We start from the raw sequence: 22,658 nt of genomic DNA, 5'->3' as shown, positions 1-22,658 counted from the left end.
AGAAGGAAAATAACACCTGCCCATAGACACTTACTCATTCACTCACTATAAGGAAATTTCTTCTTCCCGAAACAACAAACTGACTCTCCAGCCAGCATGGAGAAGACAGAGCATCTGGCTTTTCTCACCTTCCTGTTGTGAATCATCACTTTTTCCATTTTAATGGGTGTAACGTTACCCCAGTTAAACGGCATTATACTGTTTACAGGGAAAAAGCAGCACTGCTTAAGAACAAAATAATGTTTAAAAATGATTAAAAGAGGGACCTCCCTGGTGGCACAGTGGTTAAGAATCTGCCTGCCAATGCAGGGGACATGGGTTTGATCCCTGGTCCAGGAAGATCCCATATGCTGTGGAGCAACTAAACCCGTGCGCCACAACTACTGAGCCTGTGCTCTAGAGCCCACGTGCCACAACTACTGTAGCCCGTATGCCTAGAACCTTTGCTCTGCAACGAGAAGCCACCGCAATGAGAAGCCCGCGCACCACAACGAAGAGTAGCCCCCGCTCGCCGCAACTAGAGAAAAGCCTGTGCGCAGCAACGAGGACCCAACACAGCCAAAAATAAACTAATTAATTTTAAGAAATTGTTCTTATAAAATATTTAATGGCTACAAAAGAAAATAAATGATTAAGAGGGACTTCCCTGGTTGTCCAGTGGTAAAGAATCCGCCTTCCAATGCAGGGGACGCGGGCTTGATCCCTGGTCGGGGAACTAAGATCCCATATGCTGCAGGGCAACTAAGCCCACGCGCCACAACTACAGAGCCCACACGCCCTGGAGCTTATGCACCACAACTAGAGAAGAGAAAACCTGCACGCCACAACTAGAGAGAAGCCCATGCGCCACAATGAAGAGCCGGCGCACCACAACAAAAGATCCCGCATGCCTCAACGACGATCTCTCGTGCCGCAACTAAGACCCGACGTGGCCTAAAAAATAAAAATAAATAAATTAATAAATTTAAAACTGGGAGAATGCTAGAAAGGCTGGAGGCACGGAAGTACTTAAACTTGTAACAATCTTAAAAAAAATGACTAAGAGAGTATGCAAAGAGTGCAGATGGTACCACCATAAGGAAAAGCTTTGGTAAACACCAGACACTTCTTTTACATAAAAATGCATGTAGGTATGTGATAAGGGAAAACTAGCAATTCAGTTGCTCTTGAGAGAATTTATGAGCTATAAAGAGGTCTTCAGATTTAGAAGCACAAAGTTCTCAAGTCAAACAAATGAGTGGTCCCGGAGTCCTGGTAACAATGCTGGGCGCAGAGGGATCCAACACATGGAGGGAGCAAACACTGTGTGTCCAGCTTTGGTGTATGGATTTCCCAACTTACAGTACAGTTTGTCCCAACGATTCAAAACTAGGATGTTTTTAGAAAACAGACATGAATACAATTCTTACCATTCTCCTAATTTAACTGGAAACTTCACATCCTGTGTATCACTCTAAACATTCCCCTCACCTTAATATGTGATGCGTTGATGTAACCGGTATTGTTTTCTTTGGTTGGGACCAGTTCCACTCTGGCGTCGTCATAGGGAAGAACATCTTGGAACCGATTTCTTTCTGCATTTTCAGGGAGTCGTGCTGTTGAGCACTCCCCATCAACGAGCCGCTTTTTAAGAATTCTTTCATATTCTGTGAATACCATTCCTTGTTCTAACCGCTGTTCCAGAATTTTACACTGAAAAATAGAAAGTGAGGAATAATATGAATACAGTCCCATGCCACAGCTGCATTTTGACCGTACACTTGAAATCTCATTTTATTTTTCAAGTCCAGTATTATCCAATATTGAAAATTCTAGATGAAACCAAAGTTAAATTTAACAAGTCATAACAACAAAAGAACAAATGAAATAATCTTATTGGTGAGAAACATGATGCAAAGTTCTGTGTAAACTTGGCCTAAAACAATTCATTGAATTCATCTTCTCTAAATCTACAGTCAATTATGTGACTCCCTAAGAATGGAAAATTCTCCTGGAGAACAGTAAATCCTACAGTAGGATAATCAATTCCAACCTCTATGAACAAATGCTGCAATTTTATAATATATATAAAAAACAGAAAACATTATTGGAAACTATCTCCAGGATCCAGTTGTAAGCAAATTAATTTTTGCTTAGCATAATTCATGCCTGTCTAATTTTGATATAATAGAACCTTATAGCAAATACATCTCAGTCACAAAGTTTTGAAAAATTCAGTAACTGTTCACTGTTAAGTTTTTGATGTAATGAAAGCAGTCGGTATCTGCTTTCCTTCCTATGTGTACGCATTTGCACATTTCCTCTAACTTCGTGGCCAGAAGAAGGTAAAGAACAGTATTCAGAAACGAACAGACAAAAATCAACATTTAGCCTGAAATTATCTATTAAGACATTAGCTATAAATTTGCCCCAGTTTTGAAGGCCAGATGACAAAATTCCTAACACTCATTTATAATTATCAAATGTGTTAGAAAATTCAGTAAAATCTCAAGAAGGCAGTTCTGCAACACTGTATCAGCTGTTCCAGGGCAGGCGTGCAGACCCGTGGTCTGGTACGTACCCGCTCATCATTCGTGGCTCTGGCAGGCACCTCCTTTCCTTCATCAGGCAGAGGCAGTCGAGACAGGGAGAGTCCATTTAGGGCAGCCAGTTTGAGAGGACCAATTTTTTTTGCATCTACTCGGCTCTTTTTCATTCCCTACAAAAATATTTATATGTATATATCAAATATACACAAATACAATCCCTTTGAAAAGAGATTTCAATGGACTGAAGACAGTTAACAGAGGGTGGGTTCTCCTAAACCAACAACCACAGGAGAGCTTACACTCCACACACACACACACACACACATGTTTGTTTCACAAAGATTAGGAGGAAGACACTCCTTTTAAGGCCAAAGCCCTGATAAGTCTTCCAGATATAAGGTTTTGAAATGCAGCTGGTTTCAGGGCTCTGTTGTAATGAAAGGTGAGGCTCCCAGCAGACAGCATTCCTTCACAGGACTCCTGAATATCAAACCGTGACACACACAAAAATCAGCTGCAATCCACAAAGAGGGTTTTAAATGCAGTCACCTCATTGCAATAAGCTTTTATACATTTTTAAAAAATACCAATTCGTTCTTTTTCAATGTCTTCTCTGGTGGCTCTGTTGTATTCTACATTCTGTTGCAGACTTGTGTGACCTGGGTTAGCTCACCACGCCTCTGGTAAATGCAGTTAGAACCACCACATTTTTAAATGAGGAGAACATCATTATACCAAGAGAGGGTACAAGAGAGGGCACAGACGGAATTCTGACTCCTGAAAACTGGTGTTTCCTAAAGTTATTATTAAAGCCAATGATTTTGCTCTCCGAGGCAAACGAGCCCAAGAATGCCAAGTCTTCAATAGTCTACACCTCCTTGGAAGCCATCGTAATTATCACGACTGCAGCCCTAATTTGACAGAAAGGGTTTTCTCAGTTCTATCTCATAAATGAAATCAGCAGTTCTCCTCTGTCTCATAAATAAAATCAACTTTACTGCAGCTCTGTCAGCCTTGGAGAGAGGGAGGCTACACAGACTAAAAGGTTCCTGCTTAGGCTAAAATGTCATGATTCTCATGTGTGCAGAAAACAGTGGTGTGCAGAAAGCAGGTAAATGTTTAACAATGGACTTCGTGGCAGGAGAGTGGGAACAGTTCTGATGTGTGAAGTTTGCCAGGTTCCACGGTACAAATGCTCCCATCACAGCTCATTTCAATCTGCCAGTGGAACATCAGAGGCCTCACAAGAGCCTGAAGATTTAACACTCAGCTCCCACCAGCCAGCAGAGGCGGCTCCAGCACTGCCTGGCCTGAAAATGACTCAAAAGGCCCCAGCACACGTGTGCTGGATGATTGGTAAGGTCAGTTCTAAAGCCAGTATTTTTTTAAATTTTTTAAAAAATTTATTTTTTTTTATTTTTGGCTGTGCTGGGTCTTCATGGCTGCGCATGGGCTTTTTCTAGTTGCAGTGAGCGGGGGCTACTCTTCGTTGCGGTGCGCCGGCCTCTCATTGTGGTGGCTTCCCTTGTCGCGGAGCACGGGCTCTAGGTGCGCAGGCTTCAGCAGCTGTGGCTTGCAGGCTCTAGACTGCAGTAGTTGTGGCGCATGGGCTTAGTTGCTCCACAGCATGTGGGATTTTCCCGGACCAGGGCTTGAACCCGTGTCCCCTGCATTGGCAGGCAGATTCCTAACCACTGCACCACCAGGGAAGCCCCAAAGCCAGTATTTGAAGAAAGGGTCTTATAGTCAAAACTCACTTCAAATACCCCTTACTTAGCCCTCAGAGTACAAGAGCATGGTTTTAAATGTACATAAGACTAAGGGTGAAACAAAAACTCCTTATGCAGATGCACAAGCACTCAAACCAGTCTAGCTTTTCCAGATAGCAATCAAGTCGCCATAGGTGGAGATGGGTGGAGAATTCTAAAATGTTCCTGCTTCTCTGCAATTTATTTCACTGTTTTTAATACTAAACCTCTAGAACCATAATTCATATTAGTATATTCGCTTGCTGTAACAATTAAAATAATGGCCACCCTGAGTTACTATGAAGGGGGTCAGAGGATTAGCAGGGGGTTGGACTCTTCAGCTCTTGGGAAGCCAGTAAGTTAAATGTATGATGCCACCTCACAGTAATAAGTTAAACTTGACTGAGCATTTTCCCCCAACAACTCTCTGGGGTCATCTCGGTTACAAATGAGAAAATGGGAGTCAGAGAGATTAAGTTGTTTGCCCAGTGTCACACAGCTGCCTCTTTATACATGGCAAATAGGGTCAACACAAGAAAAACCGTGCATTAAAATCAGTTATGCTGCATCATAGAATTTAGAAAGCACTTTTCATGCCTAACCCTATGTGGGACCTAACACAACGCCACAGCAGACAGAGGAGGGGTGACCGTCCTGTGTTACGGATGGAGAAGCTGAGGCTCTGGTGTGTGAAGGGCCCGGCCCACTGGGCAGAGAACTAATGAATGGCAGGTTCTAGACTCAGACCCAAGTTTTCCACTCTTAGGTCCTGTACCTTTTCCTGGGCCACAGCTGCCATTCACATTCCTTAAGTAGGGAGATCCCTTATGCGAAAAGAAGGGGTGAAAAAGGATAATCCAATCACATAATCTCACTAATACTATAGGTCTAAAAGTCAATGAGGGGGAAATTTTGTACTTTTAGAGAACCAAACCGATAAAAGTCCTCAGATTTAGCAGAATTTGCTGGGCCATTCAAAACTACAGGGACAATAGGCTTGAATACTGGACTCTACTCAAAACAAGTATCATTCGGGGAAAGACTCAGGTCACACATAAAAACTATGTTCATGATGTAATCAGTGAAGAGTGTCAACTATGAGAGGGCCCCATCCAGCTGGCTCAGGACTCAGGCAGTTACTTCGGGAGACACGTCCACACCCTGTCCTGCCCTGAATCACCGATTGTGAGCCCATGCCCTCCGCTTCAGCCGACCTGAGACACTGGCCTTTACTGTCAGACAGATGAGTAAGAATGTACTCCCAAGAAAAATTTAAAATAAATTTACAATTCCAACCCATTAAAAGAAAACACGTTTAAATTCACGGCACTACTGTAAGTAGTTTGAGTCTGTGTATACTGATCCATTTCATAACCACTATAATATTGTGTGAACTTTCCTCCTGCTTATGAAGATGTCTGTAGCATCTTAGAAGATCTAATAATACACTAGGGCAGAACCACATTTGTGACGCGCCCTCAGGTCTGAATATGCCCACCAGCAAAAATGGGGGGAGGAGTCCCTAGCTGCCAGGACACTGGGAGCAACTGGGAGACAGAATGCATAGGCTAATTAATCACTTTCACTTGGCAGGAGCGCAGGGCACAGGGAATGGAGCCCTGGGCAAGGAGGAGCCTGAGCAAGGAAGCCAGATGACTCAGAGTGGACACGCTGACATGACAATGCCACAGATGCCTGGGCAAAGCTGAGGAACTCAGAGTTAAAAGGTTTCAGTGGAAAGACAGAGAACAGCAAAGCTTAGACAAGCAATTATTACTTAATAAAATATACTGCTTCGATGCAGAACAATGTAGAAGATAGGAGAACCAGTTGCGGAGATAAATATGGGTTTAAAATTTCAGTTCGGTCACTCATTAGCTGTGTGACCTTGGGAAAGTTACTTAATATCTCTGAGTCTATTTTCTCATCTGTAGAAACAATAGGCCTGTTGTAAACTGGACATGGTAAAGCAGATGGCCTGCTCAGCACATGGTAAATGCTCTGGGAATGGCAGCTAGAGATGATGTTATGCTCTTTTATATTTTGCCTCAAGTAGATAAAAAGTGCTTAAACCACGGTTATTTATCATCCTGAATATTAAGGAGCTGCATTTTCTACAAGGGACCTTCCTTGGGTTCTCAGTTCACTCAGTCTCTCTTTTAAAGAGACCTGGAGGTAGGAATGTAAATTGGTGCAGCCACTATGGAGAACAGTATGGAGGTTCCTTAAAAAACTACAAATAGAACTACCATATGACCCAGCAATCCCACTACTGGGCACATACCCTGAGAAAACCATAATTCAAAAAGAGTCATGTACCACAATGTTTACTGCAGCACTATTTACAACTGCCAGGACATGGAAGCGACCTAAATGTCCATCGACAGATGAATAGATAAAGAAGATGTGGCACGTATATACAATGGAATATTACTCAGCCATAAAAAGGAACAAAATTGAATTATTTGTAATGAGATGGATGGACCTAGAGTCTGTCATACAGAGTGAAGTAAGTCAGAAAGAGAAAAACAAATGCCATATGCTAACACATATATATGGAAACTAAAAAAATGGTACTGATGAACCTAGTGGCAGGGCAGGAATAAAGATGCAGACGTAGAGAACACACTTGAGGACATGGGGTGGGGGAGGGGGAAGGGGAAGCTGGGACGAAGTGAGAGAGTGGCATGGACATATATACACTACCAAATGTAACAGGGATTTCTAGTGGGAAGCAGCCGCATAGCACAGAGAGATCAGCTCGGTGCTTTGTGACCACCTAGAGGGGTGGGATAGGGAGGGTGGGAGGGAGGTTCAAGAGGGAGGGGATATGGGGAATATGTATACTTACAGCTGATTCACTTTGTTGTACAGCAGAAACTAACACAATATTGTTAAGCAATTATACTCCAATAAAGATATAAAGAATAAATAAAGAGACCTGGAGCTCTTGGGTTTTTTGTCTTGACAAAGTGCCACCTTCCAGCTCCAGAATCACCCTCCAGCCCTCAGAGGTCACAGCCCAGCAGTTCAAGCTGTACCCACACAGACTGCGACATAAGGAATACATTAGGGACACTTCGGGGAATGCTTCCCTCAGACCCCAAACAAGCAAACTGAACAAGAGCAGCCCTAGACCCTGCACCACAGCGGGGTATTTTTACGGGTGGCTGACAAAGCAATCCTGGCTAAAGTCGTGAAACCTTTACTCCCTTTTCCGTCACACTGCATTACTAAAACTTCCCATTCATTCTTTCTCTTCCATTCCACAGAGCCTCCTACGTTTACCTTTCACTTCACCTAAGTTATTACCTCCAGCAAAACCACGAAAATTCTAATCCCTCCCCATTATTTCCATAGATACTCAAACTCAAAGTATTACAAAATAAGACAAAAACTGGGCAAAATATGTGTTGGCTGCGGGGGGGGGGGGAGTTGAAACAACTTAAAAGGAAAAAAGCTGAAAAACATCATAAGTAATGAGTGAAAGAAAAGATGGATAGAGGGCACAAGGCATTGAGAAAAGTCAGGTGCACAGGGCACCGTGCTGGGTTGGGTGACACCCCACCCCCCCGCACACTGAACGGCTCACCCCTAACGGCGGAAGCCCTTCCACGACATTCTTCTTTCCGGAGAGGAGATCTGACACCGGCCTCTTCTTCAGAGAGTCCCTCCTGGCGCGGTACCTCCCGGACGTGGTGAGGTCGGACTCGGACATGGAGGGCGTCAGCAGCCCGTCCCTCCTGGGCCGCGGGCCTTCCCCGGGCGTGGGAACTGGGCTGCCGGCCCTCCCCTTTCTCTCGGCCTCAGTGACGTGGGCCTTGGGCTCAAGGCTGTGCGTGGGGCCGGCGGCCGGGGGGCCGGGCATGTGGGGGCCGCTCCGCGGGGCTTGCTGGGAGTAGCTGCCCCGGGGCGCCCGCACCTGCGCCCCGCGCCCCTCCTCCAAGTCCTCCTCCTCCTCGCTGCTGTGTATCAGCATGGTGGCGTCTGAAAGGGACTTTTTGTGACCGTATCTGCTCTGCTGCTCATCGTCCTCTTCTCGCTTTGTCCTTTCAGTGACGACGTTTGGCTGGGAGCCCGCGGAGACGGCCCGCGGAGCCACGTCCGCCGCTGACGCCGACATGGTCCTCTCCTTGAGCCGCAGGCCCTCAAAGCCGTGGGTCAGCCCGGCGATCTCAATGCTGTTCCTCTTCTGGAGATGGGCGTGCCGGGCTGAGGTCAGGGGCTCGCTGACCTCCTGCAGGGAATGCGCCACCGGCAAGCTGTCCTCCTGGAACGTCTGGACAGAGTGATGGACCCGCCGGGTAATGAGATCGGGGTTGCTGCTGCTGATGTAGAGGTGGCGGGACAGGTCAGGGGTGCTGTTGGCGGGCCTGGGGTACGGGTAGGGGGGCGGCGGGCGGTACACCTGCGTCCTCATGATGTTGGGGGCTGGGTAGTCCCGGGCCTGGAGCTGCACGTTGGTCAGCTCGGGCACGCTGACGGCACCCACCACCGGCCGCCTCTCTGCGGGGTATGGGTAAGGGGCCTGGCTGTGGAAACTGTAATTCAGGTTGAACGGGTAGTGGGCCGACGGGGGGGAGCTGAAGTGCGCATGCTCCCGGATCTCGGGCTGGCTGTAGACCAGCGCATCGGGCCTGCTGTACGCGTACGAGCTGCCGATATTGAGGTTTCTCAGCGAGTGGCTCTGCCTCTCGGCGGGCGCCAGGCCTCTGTGGAGCTGCTTCATCACCGTCTCATAGTCGGGGGTCGGGCGGTAGGACGGGGGGATCAGGGCGCTGTGCCGGTGCGACGGGACGTAGTCAGGCCTCATGATGTCACTCCCGGTGATGCTTGGGTTCGAGGACATGGGTGAGGGCTGCAAGTAGGGCTGGGGGTTATTTAAGGAGCTGGTGCTGTGTGCACTGTAGACACTGCCGTTGCGGAGGCGACCACTCAGGTCAATCTGAGCTCGATCCAAACTTGTCTGAGAGTGACAGTAGTATCCATTCTGGTTGGTCACAAACAGGTTATCTGGGGGGAAAAACAAAACATTTAAAATGTATATTTTAGGGCTTCCCTGGTGGCGCCGTGGTTGAGAGTCCGCCTGCCGATGCAGGGGACACAGGTTCGTGCCCCGGTCCGGGAAGATCCCACATGCCACGGAGCGGCTGGGCCTGTGAGCCATGGCCGCTGAGCCTGTGCGTCCAGAGGCTGTGCTCCGCAACAGGAGAGGCCACAACAGTGAGAGGCCCGCGTACCGCAAAAAAAAAAAAAAATGTATATTTTAAAATGAGATTTTCTGAATGTACAAAAGTGGATCAATTACTCTAGACAAATACTGAGACAGGCCCCGAACGTTGATGACATTCTCAGCGTACCTCATGAAACTCCACCCTGAAGTGACCTGGCTCTAGCCACAGCTCTGAGTGACCCTGGACAGGGGGTTTCTGGGAGCCTCGCCTCCTCATCTAGAGAATGGGGATGGCCCTGCCTACTCTAAGGGTGGTATTCAGGATTTGACACCCAATAAAGAGCAGCCAAATCTAAGTCCAATATTGAGAGTACAACTGTGCCACAGAACACTGGCTTTTTCTGAAAGTCAAAAACGTGTTTTACTAGAGACACAAAGCAGGCTTTCTGGAAGTCTGGGGGACTGCAGGCAGAGATACTGTTCAGGGCTTTGGGTCTCTGACTCTGCTTTCTCCCCTCACTGGAGATGTTGGCCTTGATGATGCTGAGCTAGTTCAAGCACCAACTGTCTGTAAACAGTTCCTTAAATGAAACTCTAGGCGGGCTGTATAGATTCTTCCACAGTGAAGACACAAAAGGGCAATAGTTGGGCAGGATCTGAGCCTCTTCAGGTCCAACAGTGTCACCAGTAGCTGTATACCTCACTAGGGGCCAGACGCCAAGAAAAGCCTTGCTAAGACAGCCATACCTGCCCCCTGCTCCAACCCCCATGCTGCAGTAAGACTGGGGTCCCAGCCAGCAGAATCCAGCTTGGCTGTGTGTGCACCTGGTCAGGGCTGGTAGGAGGCATGTTTCCTCAGTCCAACCTGTAGTTCACCTGGAAAACTAACGAGGGTGATTTCTAACCATCAGAGAACAGTTGCTATCAAAAAGCATTCTTTCTTCGATTCAAAAGCCTCTTGGCGGTTTAAGTGCCAAATGATTATCAAAGTGAACATGCCACAGCCTCGTGTGTGGCACATACAGCCACAAAGGGATGGGCCTCAAACGCACCACTGTTTCTTCCTGTGGACACGCAATGCTTCCTTGTTCCTGTCCATTTCCCGTATCTGGAACACTCTGCAATGTGCGTCTACGGAGTCCCCTCTACTCACTGCTGTCACAGCTCAGCCTCGTTCAAGCCCGCCCAGACTCGCACAGTACCCGCCGGCCTGGCCTCCCCATCTCCAGGCTCCTCTGGGTACTCCATGAACCATTCATTTACGAGTCTGTATGTGTGAAAGACTATGCTAAGAACTAACGGGGGGAAAATGACTGGAATCCAGATAAATATAAAGGGAAAGGTGTGTACCCAAATCACCAGAATCCAAGGAAGAAGCGTGACAATGAAAGGAGATAAGCGTTACAGGAGTCCGGAGGAGAGGAGGATCGCTTCCAGCTTGGGCCAGGCTGACGGGACAGGGAGAAGACCAAGAACAGCCCCCCAGGGGATACAGCCCTCAAGGGGCCTTGGGTATGTGGGTGGGGTTTCATCAGTAGCCGGGCTCTCTACCTCTGAGTGCGCGCGGATCACTCGGATCCCACCCAGCAATCTCCAGGCTCCCTTCTCCTTGCCACCGCGCCCAACATTCCAGATGGAAAGGGACCCCAGCCCGAGTCCCTGGGGCAGGCTGACGTGGAGCAGAGCCCTCCTGCCAGTGCACAATGGACACGGGTAACCTGAGAAAGAAGTAAGCTTTCCTGTGTAAGCCACTAAGAGTTTAGAATTGGTTCCCACACAGCAGCCTAGCCCATCCTGACTGGGCGGAAGCATGTGGGCAGGAGGGTGCATGGGATAAGGACCCTTGTGGGTGACAGAGCAGTGCGGGCAAAGCTGGGAGACGAGGCACAGAGGGCGTGCTCGGTCTGGCTGGAGTACCAGGTAGCCGGAGAGGGTAGAGAACAGTGGGGAATAAGACAGGAAGAGTAGCATGAAGAAACATCACAGAGAACGTTGAACACTAGACAAAGGAACGATCGTCAGGGAGATGGGATAAGATGAGCCTGGCTGCTGAGTGTCAGGTGAACCAGGGAGAGTGGGGATTGAAGACTGAAGATATCAGCAGCTATGATGCAAGAACTAATGAGACGTTTAAAAAAAAAAAAAAGAAGAACTGGATTAGCAGCAGAGGGACAGGGCAAAGGGGACATGGAAGAGGTGTTACATGGAGTTCATCAGAGGCAATAGGGTTTGCAACTGTCATGGTATTGAAGGCAAAAAGAGAAAAGAAAAATTACATGCAGTTTGGAATCCAAGTAACCAGGAGGGTGACTTCGTCGTAAAGAAGTAAGGAACTTGGGCAAAGGGACTTGTGGACTAGAGTGATGGGCTCAAATGCAGGATGTCAGTCTTCAGCAAGCTGTAATGGTGGATAATATTCACTGAGTGCTTCCCACTCAGCCGGGTAGCCCGCTGAGGGCTCACATGCAGTAGCTCCTTTCACTGCCCCAATAGTTTTCAGACAGATGAAATGTGGGGCTGGAGCATAGCAGTGATGACGGGGTGGGAAACACAGACAGTCATCCTCGCTGAAACCCGAACCATGGATGAAACGAGGCTGCTGCAGAAGCCCGCGGGGGGGAGAAGAGGCACTGGGCAGACTCTGGGAGCAGTGAACACCGATGGTACAGGAGGAGGGAGAACCCAGCGCAGGCAAGAGAGGTCTGTCAATAGCCTAGACTGCTGGAATCGGATGGGAAGGAGAATGTGCGGGGCTCTGGGGACCTGTGAGAGGGCAGCTTGAACAGAGTAGCAAAGGTAGGAGAAGTAAAGGGGTAACCAGGAGGCAGAAGGAGCACACACGTGTTACTCTCAGAAGTGGGGTGAAAAATGAAAGAAAAAAATAATTCAAACTGCAGTTTGAAGAGAGAAGAGAGGAAAAATAGTAGGATGCTTACAGATGGAGGAAAAGGGATGAACAGCAAGGAAACACTAACAGTGCAGAGAGAAGAGCCTTTTCCTGGAAGTGGGTGGGAGCTGGGGTCACAAAACCAAAGGAGGGCAGTGTGCAAGGAGGAGAAGACCGTGAAGAAGGTGAAAACATCCTGAGGGGGACACTCTGGGAACCCAGAGCCCAATCCATCCCCTCCCACCCACCCGTCGTCGCACTGCACAGAAAGTCTCATCTTACACACAGGGCCCGGCACCAGCAATGCGTCACCACCCACGTTCCAGTCCCTTCACACACCATGTTCTACCAGTTCCCTGTGGGACTGAGTCCAGCCACCCTCTTCCTTGTTTGTGCCAATGCATTCACTATCCACACCCCCTTCACAAAACCAGGAGCAGCAATCCCAACAGGAACCTGCCTCTCTCTACATACGGAAATCTACCCATCTTTTGAGGTCCAAAAAGCCTTTCTCAGTCTCTCCAGCATGATGAGCAATTGCTCGCTCTCTCTCATCACAACAATCATTTTCTCTTTGTATTTAAGTTATCTGTGTACTTGTCTTATCCTCCACTATTAGAATCCAAGCTTCTTGAGATACGGAATTACTTCTCTGCGTAAATCTCCTCAGCCTTTATAGTAGAGCCCTGTGGGCAGAGTCTGTAAAATGAATGCTGGAGACTTAGCTTTGGAGGCGCTGTTTAAATACAGCTCCCTATACCCATCATGTGAAAGATGAACGCAAATACATAAAAATAAAATGTTTAATACTTTACAGTGGGAAGGTCTCAGGCAGGAAAAAACAACATGAGCTTGGGACATCCCAGAGCTGGAAAGCAAGGAAGCACTCAAAGGCTACTGGGGTGTGTTAACAGGACACGGGAACCACCTTGAAGGAGTGCCCGTGGGCCAAACTTGAGCATCAAAATTTGATATTGAATATTTTCCACCCATTTCCAAAAAACTGACTTTATAATGGCAGCTTCTTCTATGAATCCAGGTTGGCTATAATCATGACAACAACTTTGGATGTAACTTCAGCCAAAAACTATCCTGGCTTCAAGATCTCCAAGTCCTCATTAATTTACTCATAATAATTTTGTAAGGCATTTCAGAAAGAGTGTACTTTACCTTGGGAAGAAGTGTATGGTTCTGTATAATGTCCATTATAATGCAGCTGGGGTGGGGGAGGCATCACATAGGGCTGGGGTTTAGGCTAAGAAATGGAAAATTGGAAACAGCATTAAAACACATTGCTTATGTAATATGTGTACAGTAATTTTCTGCTGGTTTCTTTCTCTCCATTAAAAACTTCTAAAGCAGCCAAACGTATTATATATGAAAAATAAATATGAAGACCCTATAGCTCTTACCATATCTATCATTTTCAGTGTTTCATTTCAGTGTTTCATTTTCAGTGCCAGAATGGCAATGCTAAGCCCTATGCGCTGATATCAGACATCAGACAGCACAAGAAAACAAGCTGTATCCAAAAAGTTAAGAGCAAGAAGGAATAGACAAAAATTTCCTGAACTCTTATATAAACAATTGAACATAAGAAGCTTATATGTAGTATATTTAATCTTATTAGGCAAAATCATCTAGTATTTTAAATATCTACTGATTACTCTTGGCTAAGAGTCAAAAAAAAATTTTTTTAACATCTTTATTGGAGTATAATTGCTTTACAATGGTGTGTTAGTTTCTGCCTTATAACAAAGTGAATATGTTCCCATATATGTCCCATATATCCCATATATGTTCCCATATATCTTCCCTCTTGTGTCTCTCTCCCTCCCACCCTCCCTATCCCACCCCTCTAGGTGATCACAAAGCACAGAGCTGATCTCCCTGTGCCATGCGGCTGCTTCCCACTAGCTATCTATTTTACATTTGGTAATGTATATATGTCCATGCCACTCTCTCACTTTGTCACAGCTTACCCTTCCCCCTCCCCATATCCTCAAGTCCATTCTCTGGTAGGTCTGTGTCTTTATTCCTGTCTTACCCCTAGGTTCTTCATGACCTTTTTTTTTTTCCCTTAGATTCCATATATATGTGTTAGCATACGGTATCTGTTTTTCTTTCTGACTTACTTCACTCTGTATGACAGACTCTAGGTCCATCCACCTCACTACAAATAACTCAATTTCATTTCTTTTTATGGCTGAGTAATAGTCCATTGTATATATGTGCCACATCTTCTTTATCCATTCATCCGATGATGGACACTTGGGTTGCTTCCATCTCCTGGCTATTGTAAATAGAGGTGCAATGAACATTTTGGTACATGACTCTTTGAATTATGGTTTTCTCAGGGTATATGCCCAGTAGTGGGATTGCTGGGTAGTATAATAGTTCTATTTGTAGTTTTTTAAGGAACCTCCATACTGTTCACCATAGTGGCTGTAGCAATTTACATTCCCACCAGCAGTGCAAGAGTGTTCCCTTTTCTCCACACCCTCTCCAGCATTTATTGCTTCTAGATTCTTTGATGATGGCCATTCTGACTGGTGTGAGATGATATCTCATTGTAGTTTTGATTTGCATTTCTCTAATGATTAATGATGTTGAGCATTCTTTCATGTGTTTGTTGCCAATCTGTATATCTTCTTTGAGGAAATTTCTATTTAGGTCTTCTGCCCATTTTTGGATTGGGTTGTTTGTTTTTTTGTTATTGAGCTGCATAAGCTGCTTGTAAATTTTGGAGATTAACCCTTTGTCAGTTGCTTCATTTGCAAATATTTTCCCCCATTCTGAGGGTTGTCTTTTGGTCGTGTTTATGGTTTCCTTTGCTGTGCAAAAGCTTTGAAGTTTCATTAAGTCACATTTATTTTTGTTTTTATTTCCATTTCTCTAGGAGGTGGGTCAAAAAGGATCTTGCTGTGATTTATGTCATAAAGTGTTCTGCCTATGTTTTCCTCTAAGAGTTTGATAGTTTCTGGCCTTACATTTAGATCTTTAATCCATTTTGAGCTTATTTTTGTGTATGGTGTTAGGGAGTGTTCTAATCTCATACTTTTACATGTACCTGTCCAGTTTTCCCAGCACCACTTATTGAAGAGGCTGTCTTTTCTCCACTGTATATTCTTGCCTCCTTTATCAAAGATAAGGTGACCATATGTGTGTGGGTTTATCTCTGGGCTTTCTATCCTGTTCCATTGATCTATATTTCTGTTTTTGTGCCAGTACCATACTGTCTTGATTACTGTAGTTTTGTAGTATAGTCTGAAGTCAGGGAGCCTTATTCCTCCAGCTCCATTTTTCATTCTCAAGATTGCTTTGGCTATTCGGGGTCTTTTGTGTTTCCATATAAATTGTGAAATTTTTTCTTCTAGTTCTGTGAAAAATGCCAGTGGTAATTTGATAGGGATTGCATTGAATCTGTAGATTGCTTTGGGTAGTAGAGTCATTTTCACAAAATTTTTAATATGAGGTTGGACCTAATATTTAAATATGTATAATATAATAAATATTATATATATTATATAAATATTAGGCTTAAGCTATGGAAAACCACCATTTCTTTGGTCAAATATCAGCACACTTTTGTGGTTCAAACTAAAAATTAACAGTGCTAAAAGCATATTTTATTAAGGAAGATGACATCACTAAAAGAAAAAGACCAATTGTATTTTTCCTTCTTTCTTACCAGAGACATCCTCGAAGAAGACCTCCTCCTAATTGGGTTCACTATGACGGTCTGAGTTTGCCTGTAAAATAAGACATGTCTTTGAGAAGAGCATATATATATATATATATATATATATATATATATACACACACACTCATATATACATAACCTTCCTAATTCTACCAAAATAAGTTAATAAGAAGATAAAACAATAAATCTTCTAAAGCAAAAGACAAACTAATCCAATCATAAATTAGAGAAAAGAAAGGAGATTTTCTGTCCTTACCTGGGGCCTCGGCCCTTTCCTGATGCCCAGATCCCTCTGACCACACTCCAGGGTTTGAGCCTCATGGGGCATCAGTCACCTGGACTACCAGAGGGACGGGCAGCAGTAAGTTTCCCTGGTCCATTTGGGTGGAACGTCTGGAGTGATCAGAAGCAGAGAGGAAAACAGGCCATGCCAGAGGGCCGCAAACTCATCCCAAGGGAAGCAAGATTCAGTGCAAATGCATCTCTCCTGTAGGCCTGGCTCAGCACTGACCACCTCCATGAAGAGATAAGGTTATAACTTTGGAAACTTAAGAATCTATATTTCCTCTAAGGAACTAAGATAGGGAAAGAGAAACAGTAGGAAAATTGGTTTGGTGGGCCTGTGATAAATCCATTCACTTTTCTTAGCAAGAAACTTCTCTCTGGTTTTAAGTGTACTTTTTAAAAAGGAATGAGAATATTCAGGAGTGCCGACTCATATTTATCAGATAATCTGAGATTTTAAGATATTCACAGCAAGCTCCATCTTTGAATAAACGTAGCTCACAAACAAACAGAAAAGTCCTTTGGTAATTCAATCTTTTTAACACAGAGGTAGACATTTTTTTATTGTTGTTCTTATGTGTGGTCAGTTATATTGCAAATAAGATCTAGGAACCTAAACACATAGGATTCTTGGCTGTGTTGATGATGTAATTTTGTCAAAGCACTTTTTGAAAAAACTTTGACCATTTGTTCCTAGCTCATGAGCATGTGACACATAATTACTAATTACAGAAATATTTTGTGGGCTTCCCTGGTGGTGCAGTGGTTGAGAGTCCGCCTGCCGATGCAGGGGACACGGGTTTGTGCCCTGGTCCGGGAAGATCCCACATGCCGCGGAGCGGCTGGGCCCGTGAGCCATGGCCGCTGAGCCTGCGCGTCCGGAGCCTGTGCTCCGCAACAGGAGAGGCCACAACAGTGAGAGGCCTGTGTACCGCCAAAAAAAAAAAAAAGAAAAATTTTGTGACCCTTGGTTATAGTGTTCTAAGGACTAATTACTGGAAAATCCACAAAGTAAACACTAGCTCCATTTAATCAGTAAATTTACCATAATCTCAAGCCTCATGTCTCATAAATTAACATTATTCTTAGCACTCTAACAACTGATTTCCTATATTCAAACCCTAAATATTAGCTAACTTTTACAAGATTTTTGAGATTAAAAATATTCTACTGATTATTAGGAGCTTATCAAGTAGCTACAGTTGCTTTTAAGAGTTGACTTTTTTTGATTAAATGCTTTCTTTAATAATATCCTTTTATTATCGCTGGAAGGTATTAAGATTGTTGATGAAGAATAGATGTCTCAAAAAAAAAAAAAATAGATGTCTCTTTCCCAAAGGATGTTCCCCATTCTGCCAGTAATTATTACTTAACAATAATAAAATGGATGTTAATTCCATTAGACTGCAAAAATACCTGCATCAATTGGTAAAGCATTATATATTAGTAAAGGAGGAGGCCTCCTTAGTGGAACAAGTCAGGAGGGTGTGTCTGGGCCTTTTTTTCTTAAGCACTCCTTAACTGCACATTAATATATTCTTAAAATTCGTGTCCAGAATCTGAAGACACTGCATTTTGTAGCCTTGAAATTTTCTTTCCCTTTACTCTCCATTGTTTAGGCCAACTGGGTCCTTTGAAGTTTATATTTAGTCCAGAGACTCAGTAAACTGACCAAACTTTTAAAGTACTATAAATTCAAAATTCACAGATGGGGAGAAAGGTTGCTGATAGAAACCTCCAACACCATGTCCAGGATTGCCCAGCAGAAACGAGAATAAACTTAAGCGTGTTAAACCCCAAATCCAAGGGTGCACAGCTTAGCAGCACAGGTGGCAACTCCCACACTCGGGATCTATTTTGGCACCTTGCTGGCGGCACCCAGGACGGAGGCGGCACTGCCCCCTGGAGAGGCCACTTCTGCTGAACACAAACTAGTACGTCTTCCGCCTGCCAAACCGTGACGCAGGCAGCCACACCATCAGTTCTAATATTCTAACCTCCTCCTTCTTCCTGCCAATATTCTTATAAAGGCAGTTTGCTCTGAGATCAGCTGTCCTAAACTTAGTACACAAGAGAAAATGGTGTAACTGTTGGTTGTGTTTTGGGGCAGTTACTATGCTGATGGGTGCTGCTAACACTGAGGCAGCTGAAGAACTTAGAAAAAAAAAAAAAAGAAAACCACTGGAATGCGTGTACTGGAGACGACAAAATAAGAAACGGCTGCTAGCCCAAGTAAAACAAGTGGTATTACTTACTGAAAACAGTGCTGAAGGCTATACCTGATTACCTCATGGGATCCTAACACCAACCCCATAAACGAGGCCAGTTATCCTGATTTTACAGATGAGGGAACTGATCCTTAGATTAAGTAAATTGCTCCTGGCCATGTGGCAAATAAGCAGAACTGGCACTTGAACCAGACAGGTCTGTCGGACTCCTGAGCACAGGCCCCTAACAGCTGACTATCTGTCTCACCCCCTCCCAACCTCAACAGATTCGTAGGCTCCATGGAGGCAGACGACACACCGTGGTACCACTGGTGCCTGGCACACAAGGAGGGTGCCAAATGTTTGCTGAATAAATGAATGAAATAGCGAGTGAGGACTGAAGTTGATGCTCATGGCTAAGCATTTCCAGTTGAGCTGTAAAGGCTGTGAATTGCTAAGAGTCATCCGACTTTCGCTTTGTGAGCTTCCTTTCTTATATATTTCTAGCTAGTGCAGAGGAGTGCGCTTTGGATGAACAAAAAATATGTTGGATGGTGGAAATACCTAGGAAATGTTGATCTTAATGACCTTCCTTTAACGGGACAGGGGTCACTCTCTTCTGCCAAGCCTCTCGCAGTCTCTTCAAACCCTGCAGTAGGCCTCGAAGAAGTGGGGCAACCCCATCCCCTTCCAGGAGGGCCTACCCCAGTCAATCTCCTGATCACAGAAGTCTCCAGAACAGAGACCAGCTGCCGTATTCACCCATATTCAGTTTACACGTAAACTGCAGGGAACACAGACCAACCCTCTGACAAGGCTCAGCAAGCAGCCCACTGGTGACAGAAATCCAACTTCCCCCTCTAGAGAAAGTCTGTGGAAACTTCTACCACTTGGCTTTGCAGGTTGGGGGATACCAACCTCCCCTTCCCCCGCTCCCCGCAGAGAGGAGAGAGAAAAGCCTCCCATACCAAGACCCCCCTCAAGAGTCCTCTTCCCTTCCAGGCTCTTCTCATATAAATTCAGGAGGTCGATTATAGCATGACCAGTTCTGGGGCTTCGGGTGGGGAAGAGTGCGAGAGAAGTCATTTCACCTGAGAGATTGACATTACCTCATTTAATTCCTATTCCAACCCTAAAGAAATGTTAAGTAAAAGTCCCATTATCCCCATTTTATGAATTAAAAAGCAAAGAGATTGTTATCTAACATTTTTAAGGCTTGGGTGACATAAAAAAGATGATTGTTACCTAATGTACTTTGAAAGTGGAGAGAGAGAGCAAGACTGAAGATGGATCACGTCATTCTATAAATTCTAAAATAGAGTCATCTAGGTCAAGGTTTGAGGACTCACATGAGGCCACCCCAAACACCATTAGACAATGTATCGGGACTGAGGAGCGGGGAAGGGGACACTTAGGAGCAAAGGCCTCCTTTCTACGCAAGCAGAGTCCATCTCCTGAGCCACTGGTCACCCCAGCCTGAACCTGATGTCCAGAATTCACTGCCCAGTTCCAGGCCTGCTGCGGTTTCGTTAAATGCCCATCTGGACCATGAGAACAAGTCTATCAATACTTCAGAAGCATTATCACTTTAAATGTGACTAAGCACAGTCTGGATTGAGAGCCTTAAAAGAAATGACCATAAAAATTAAAGTTATTGGACTTCCCTGGTGGTGCAGTGGTTAAGAATCCGCCTGCCAATGCAGGGGACACGGGTTCGAGCCCTGGTCCGGGAAGATCCCACATGCTGCAGAGCAACTAAGCTCGTGAGCCACAACTGCTGAGTCCGCATGCCATAACTACTGAAGCCTGCGTGCCTAGAGCCCGTGCTCTGCAACAAGAGAAGCCACCACAAGAAGAAGCCATGCACCGCAACGAAGAGCAGCCCCCGCTCTCTGCAACTGGAGAAAGCCCGTGCACAGCAACGAAGACCCAACGCAGCCAAAAAAGGTGGCTTCAGCAGTATTCCAGACGAGAACTATGGCAGCCAGCACTAAGTCATCAGCTGAAAGAGTTGTACAAATGGTCAGATTTAGATATGTTTTGAAGGCAGAACTTGCAGAGCGTACTGACGAATTGGATGTGGGATGAAAGGGCAACAGGAATTAAGTAGGACTTCTAGGTTTGGGGCCTGAGTGACTATGGTGTGCCGCCATCTGTCGAAATGGGGGACAGTAGGAAGAAGCAGACTCTGGGGCAGAAAGAGGAGCATGTCAAGAGTTTGGTTTTAGGCATATCAAATTGGAGAAGCCTGTTAGGCACCCAAGTAGAGATGTCAGTAGGGTGTGCAAGTCAAGTGCTCAGGGGGAAGACAGGACTAGAAATGAAGTCGGGTGCACTTTAGTATATCAATGCTGCTTTGAAGCCTGGGTCAAGCCAAATCCCCTAGAGAACAAGTGTAGATGAGAAGAGGTCCGAGGATTAAACCAGCAAAGCCGACTGAGAAGAAATAGGCTTAGAAAGAGAAAAAGCAGGAAAGCGTGGGGTCCTGGCAGCCACGGAAGAGCAGGGAGCAGGGGGGAAGGGATGAGCAGAGCTTCGGTGCTGCCCAGGAGTCAAGTGAAAGAACTCCTGAAATGACCACTGGGTGAAAGTCACTGTCACTCTGACAAGCGGCATCAGTGCCGTGGGGAAATGGGGTGGAAGGAAGGCGAGAGAGCAAGATTATACAACTCTTTTGAAGAAATCAGCTGTAGAAGAGAAGAGAGATACGGCACCGTGGCTAGAGGGCATGTGGAACGAAGGAAAATTTTTAAGAGGTAAAATATTACAGCATGTTTGTATCCTGATGGGAATGATCCAGCAGAAGGGGGAAACCCATGTGGGCTAAGGAAAACGTACATTTAGGAACAAGGGGTATAAATTCTTCAAAAGGCTTGAAAAGCTGAATAACCTTTTTTTACTCAAAATGTTGATTAAAAAAAAATTCCATTTTAGCTTTCATGAATTAGAATAATTCTAGTTACTAGCTGAAAGAAATCTTAGAGGCATATCTGTAGTTTTTAGAGGTTGGTCCAAAGCTAAAACTGAGAAATAAAATTTTGACATCCAAAAGTAAAGAGATTATTATAAAAATGTTATCTTTTCCTTTTTTAAATTTGCCTTTCTAGACGATATACTATAGTTTGAGATGAAAACTTCTAAGCTTATCACCTCCCACAGTTTCTGTGAGCAGGGTATACTTACAGGCTGCACTGATTCAATCTGTAAAACTTGTGTCGCGCAACACAGAGTCTCCACACGTATTTTGCTGTTTCCATGTCTTCCTAGCAAACAAAATATGCACAAAGTAAACAAAAGCACATCTACAACTTGATACAGAGCTTATCTGAGAACAAGACAGAACTGGGTGACATATTATTTCAAAGTCACTTTCCACACATTGGGATTCTCTCATTTTCTAAAATTGCACCCCTCGTATGAATGTTGTAATTAGGACTCAGATTATGAAGACAAACAAAAAGCTGCTCAACGGTGTGATTCTTACATTAAACAGTTTCAAAATGACTTAGAAATTTTAAAATTATGAAAATGTCCACTTCTACTACTGACAATTAGATACTCAAAGACATTTTTAAATAAAACGTTTTTATTACTGACGACTAGATACTCAAAGACATTTTTAAACAAAATGACTCAGTGACTTATTGCTTTTGTCAAGAGAGTAAAAGTAACTGTGAAATGGTATTTCTAAAGAGCTGTTCACTTATCAGTGGAAGTTAAGATACCAGTGTTTACTCTCTCCCATACTTAATAGTCCCTTAAATTTAATTTAGAGATCATAATCAGATAGTATTTATCCAAAGACTCATTCATTCATTCAACAGTATTTACTGAGCAACTAATTTTTGCTAAGTACTACTATACAAAATGTTATAAAGTATTATAAAATTTTATGTTTTATAAAACTATGAAATACTATATAATTTTAATCCTACCCCCCCCAAACACACATACACACAGAAGTGTTAGTTTTAGGAAAAACATTACATACAGATTCCTAATGTTTACTCACAGTCTGAAACTGGATGGTCTCCTCTTTATTTGACAGCTCTAATGCAAAAAAGGACTTATTGTGGGACATGTTAGCAATATCGTGCCACCTAAAGAACAACAAACAGCAAATGGCA

The 22,658-nt window shown here is 44.7% G+C and overlaps 1 protein-coding gene across 3 annotated transcripts in view; it reads right to left on the bottom strand.

Moving 5' to 3' along the window:
* PTPN21 (protein tyrosine phosphatase non-receptor type 21) overlaps positions 1-22,658 on the bottom strand; it is a 67,460-nt gene that overhangs the window by 5,297 nt on the left and 39,505 nt on the right. For all 3 annotated transcript variants that reach the window (XR_009535669.1, XM_060124205.1, XM_060124278.1), the window contains 7 exons: positions 22,544-22,631; positions 21,715-21,794; positions 16,028-16,088; positions 13,507-13,591; positions 7,869-9,289; positions 2,561-2,698; positions 1,471-1,692 (listed from right to left, as the gene is read on the bottom strand). Coding sequence is in view for 2 of the 3 variants with exons in the window: in XM_060124205.1 (XP_059980188.1) it covers positions 1,471-1,692; positions 2,561-2,698; positions 7,869-9,289; positions 13,507-13,591; positions 16,028-16,088; positions 21,715-21,794; positions 22,544-22,631 (2,095 nt within the window). In the remaining variant the exon portion in view is untranslated. The remainder of the gene's footprint in view (positions 1-1,470; positions 1,693-2,560; positions 2,699-7,868; positions 9,290-13,506; positions 13,592-16,027; positions 16,089-21,714; positions 21,795-22,543; positions 22,632-22,658) is intronic.

The sequence above is a fragment of the Lagenorhynchus albirostris genome, chromosome 1 (genome assembly GCF_949774975.1).
Source record: "Lagenorhynchus albirostris chromosome 1, mLagAlb1.1, whole genome shotgun sequence".
NCBI lineage: Eukaryota > Metazoa > Chordata > Mammalia > Artiodactyla > Delphinidae > Lagenorhynchus > Lagenorhynchus albirostris.
The sequence above is the reverse complement of the archived record's forward strand: the minus strand, read 5'-3'. Positions and strand labels throughout refer to the sequence as shown.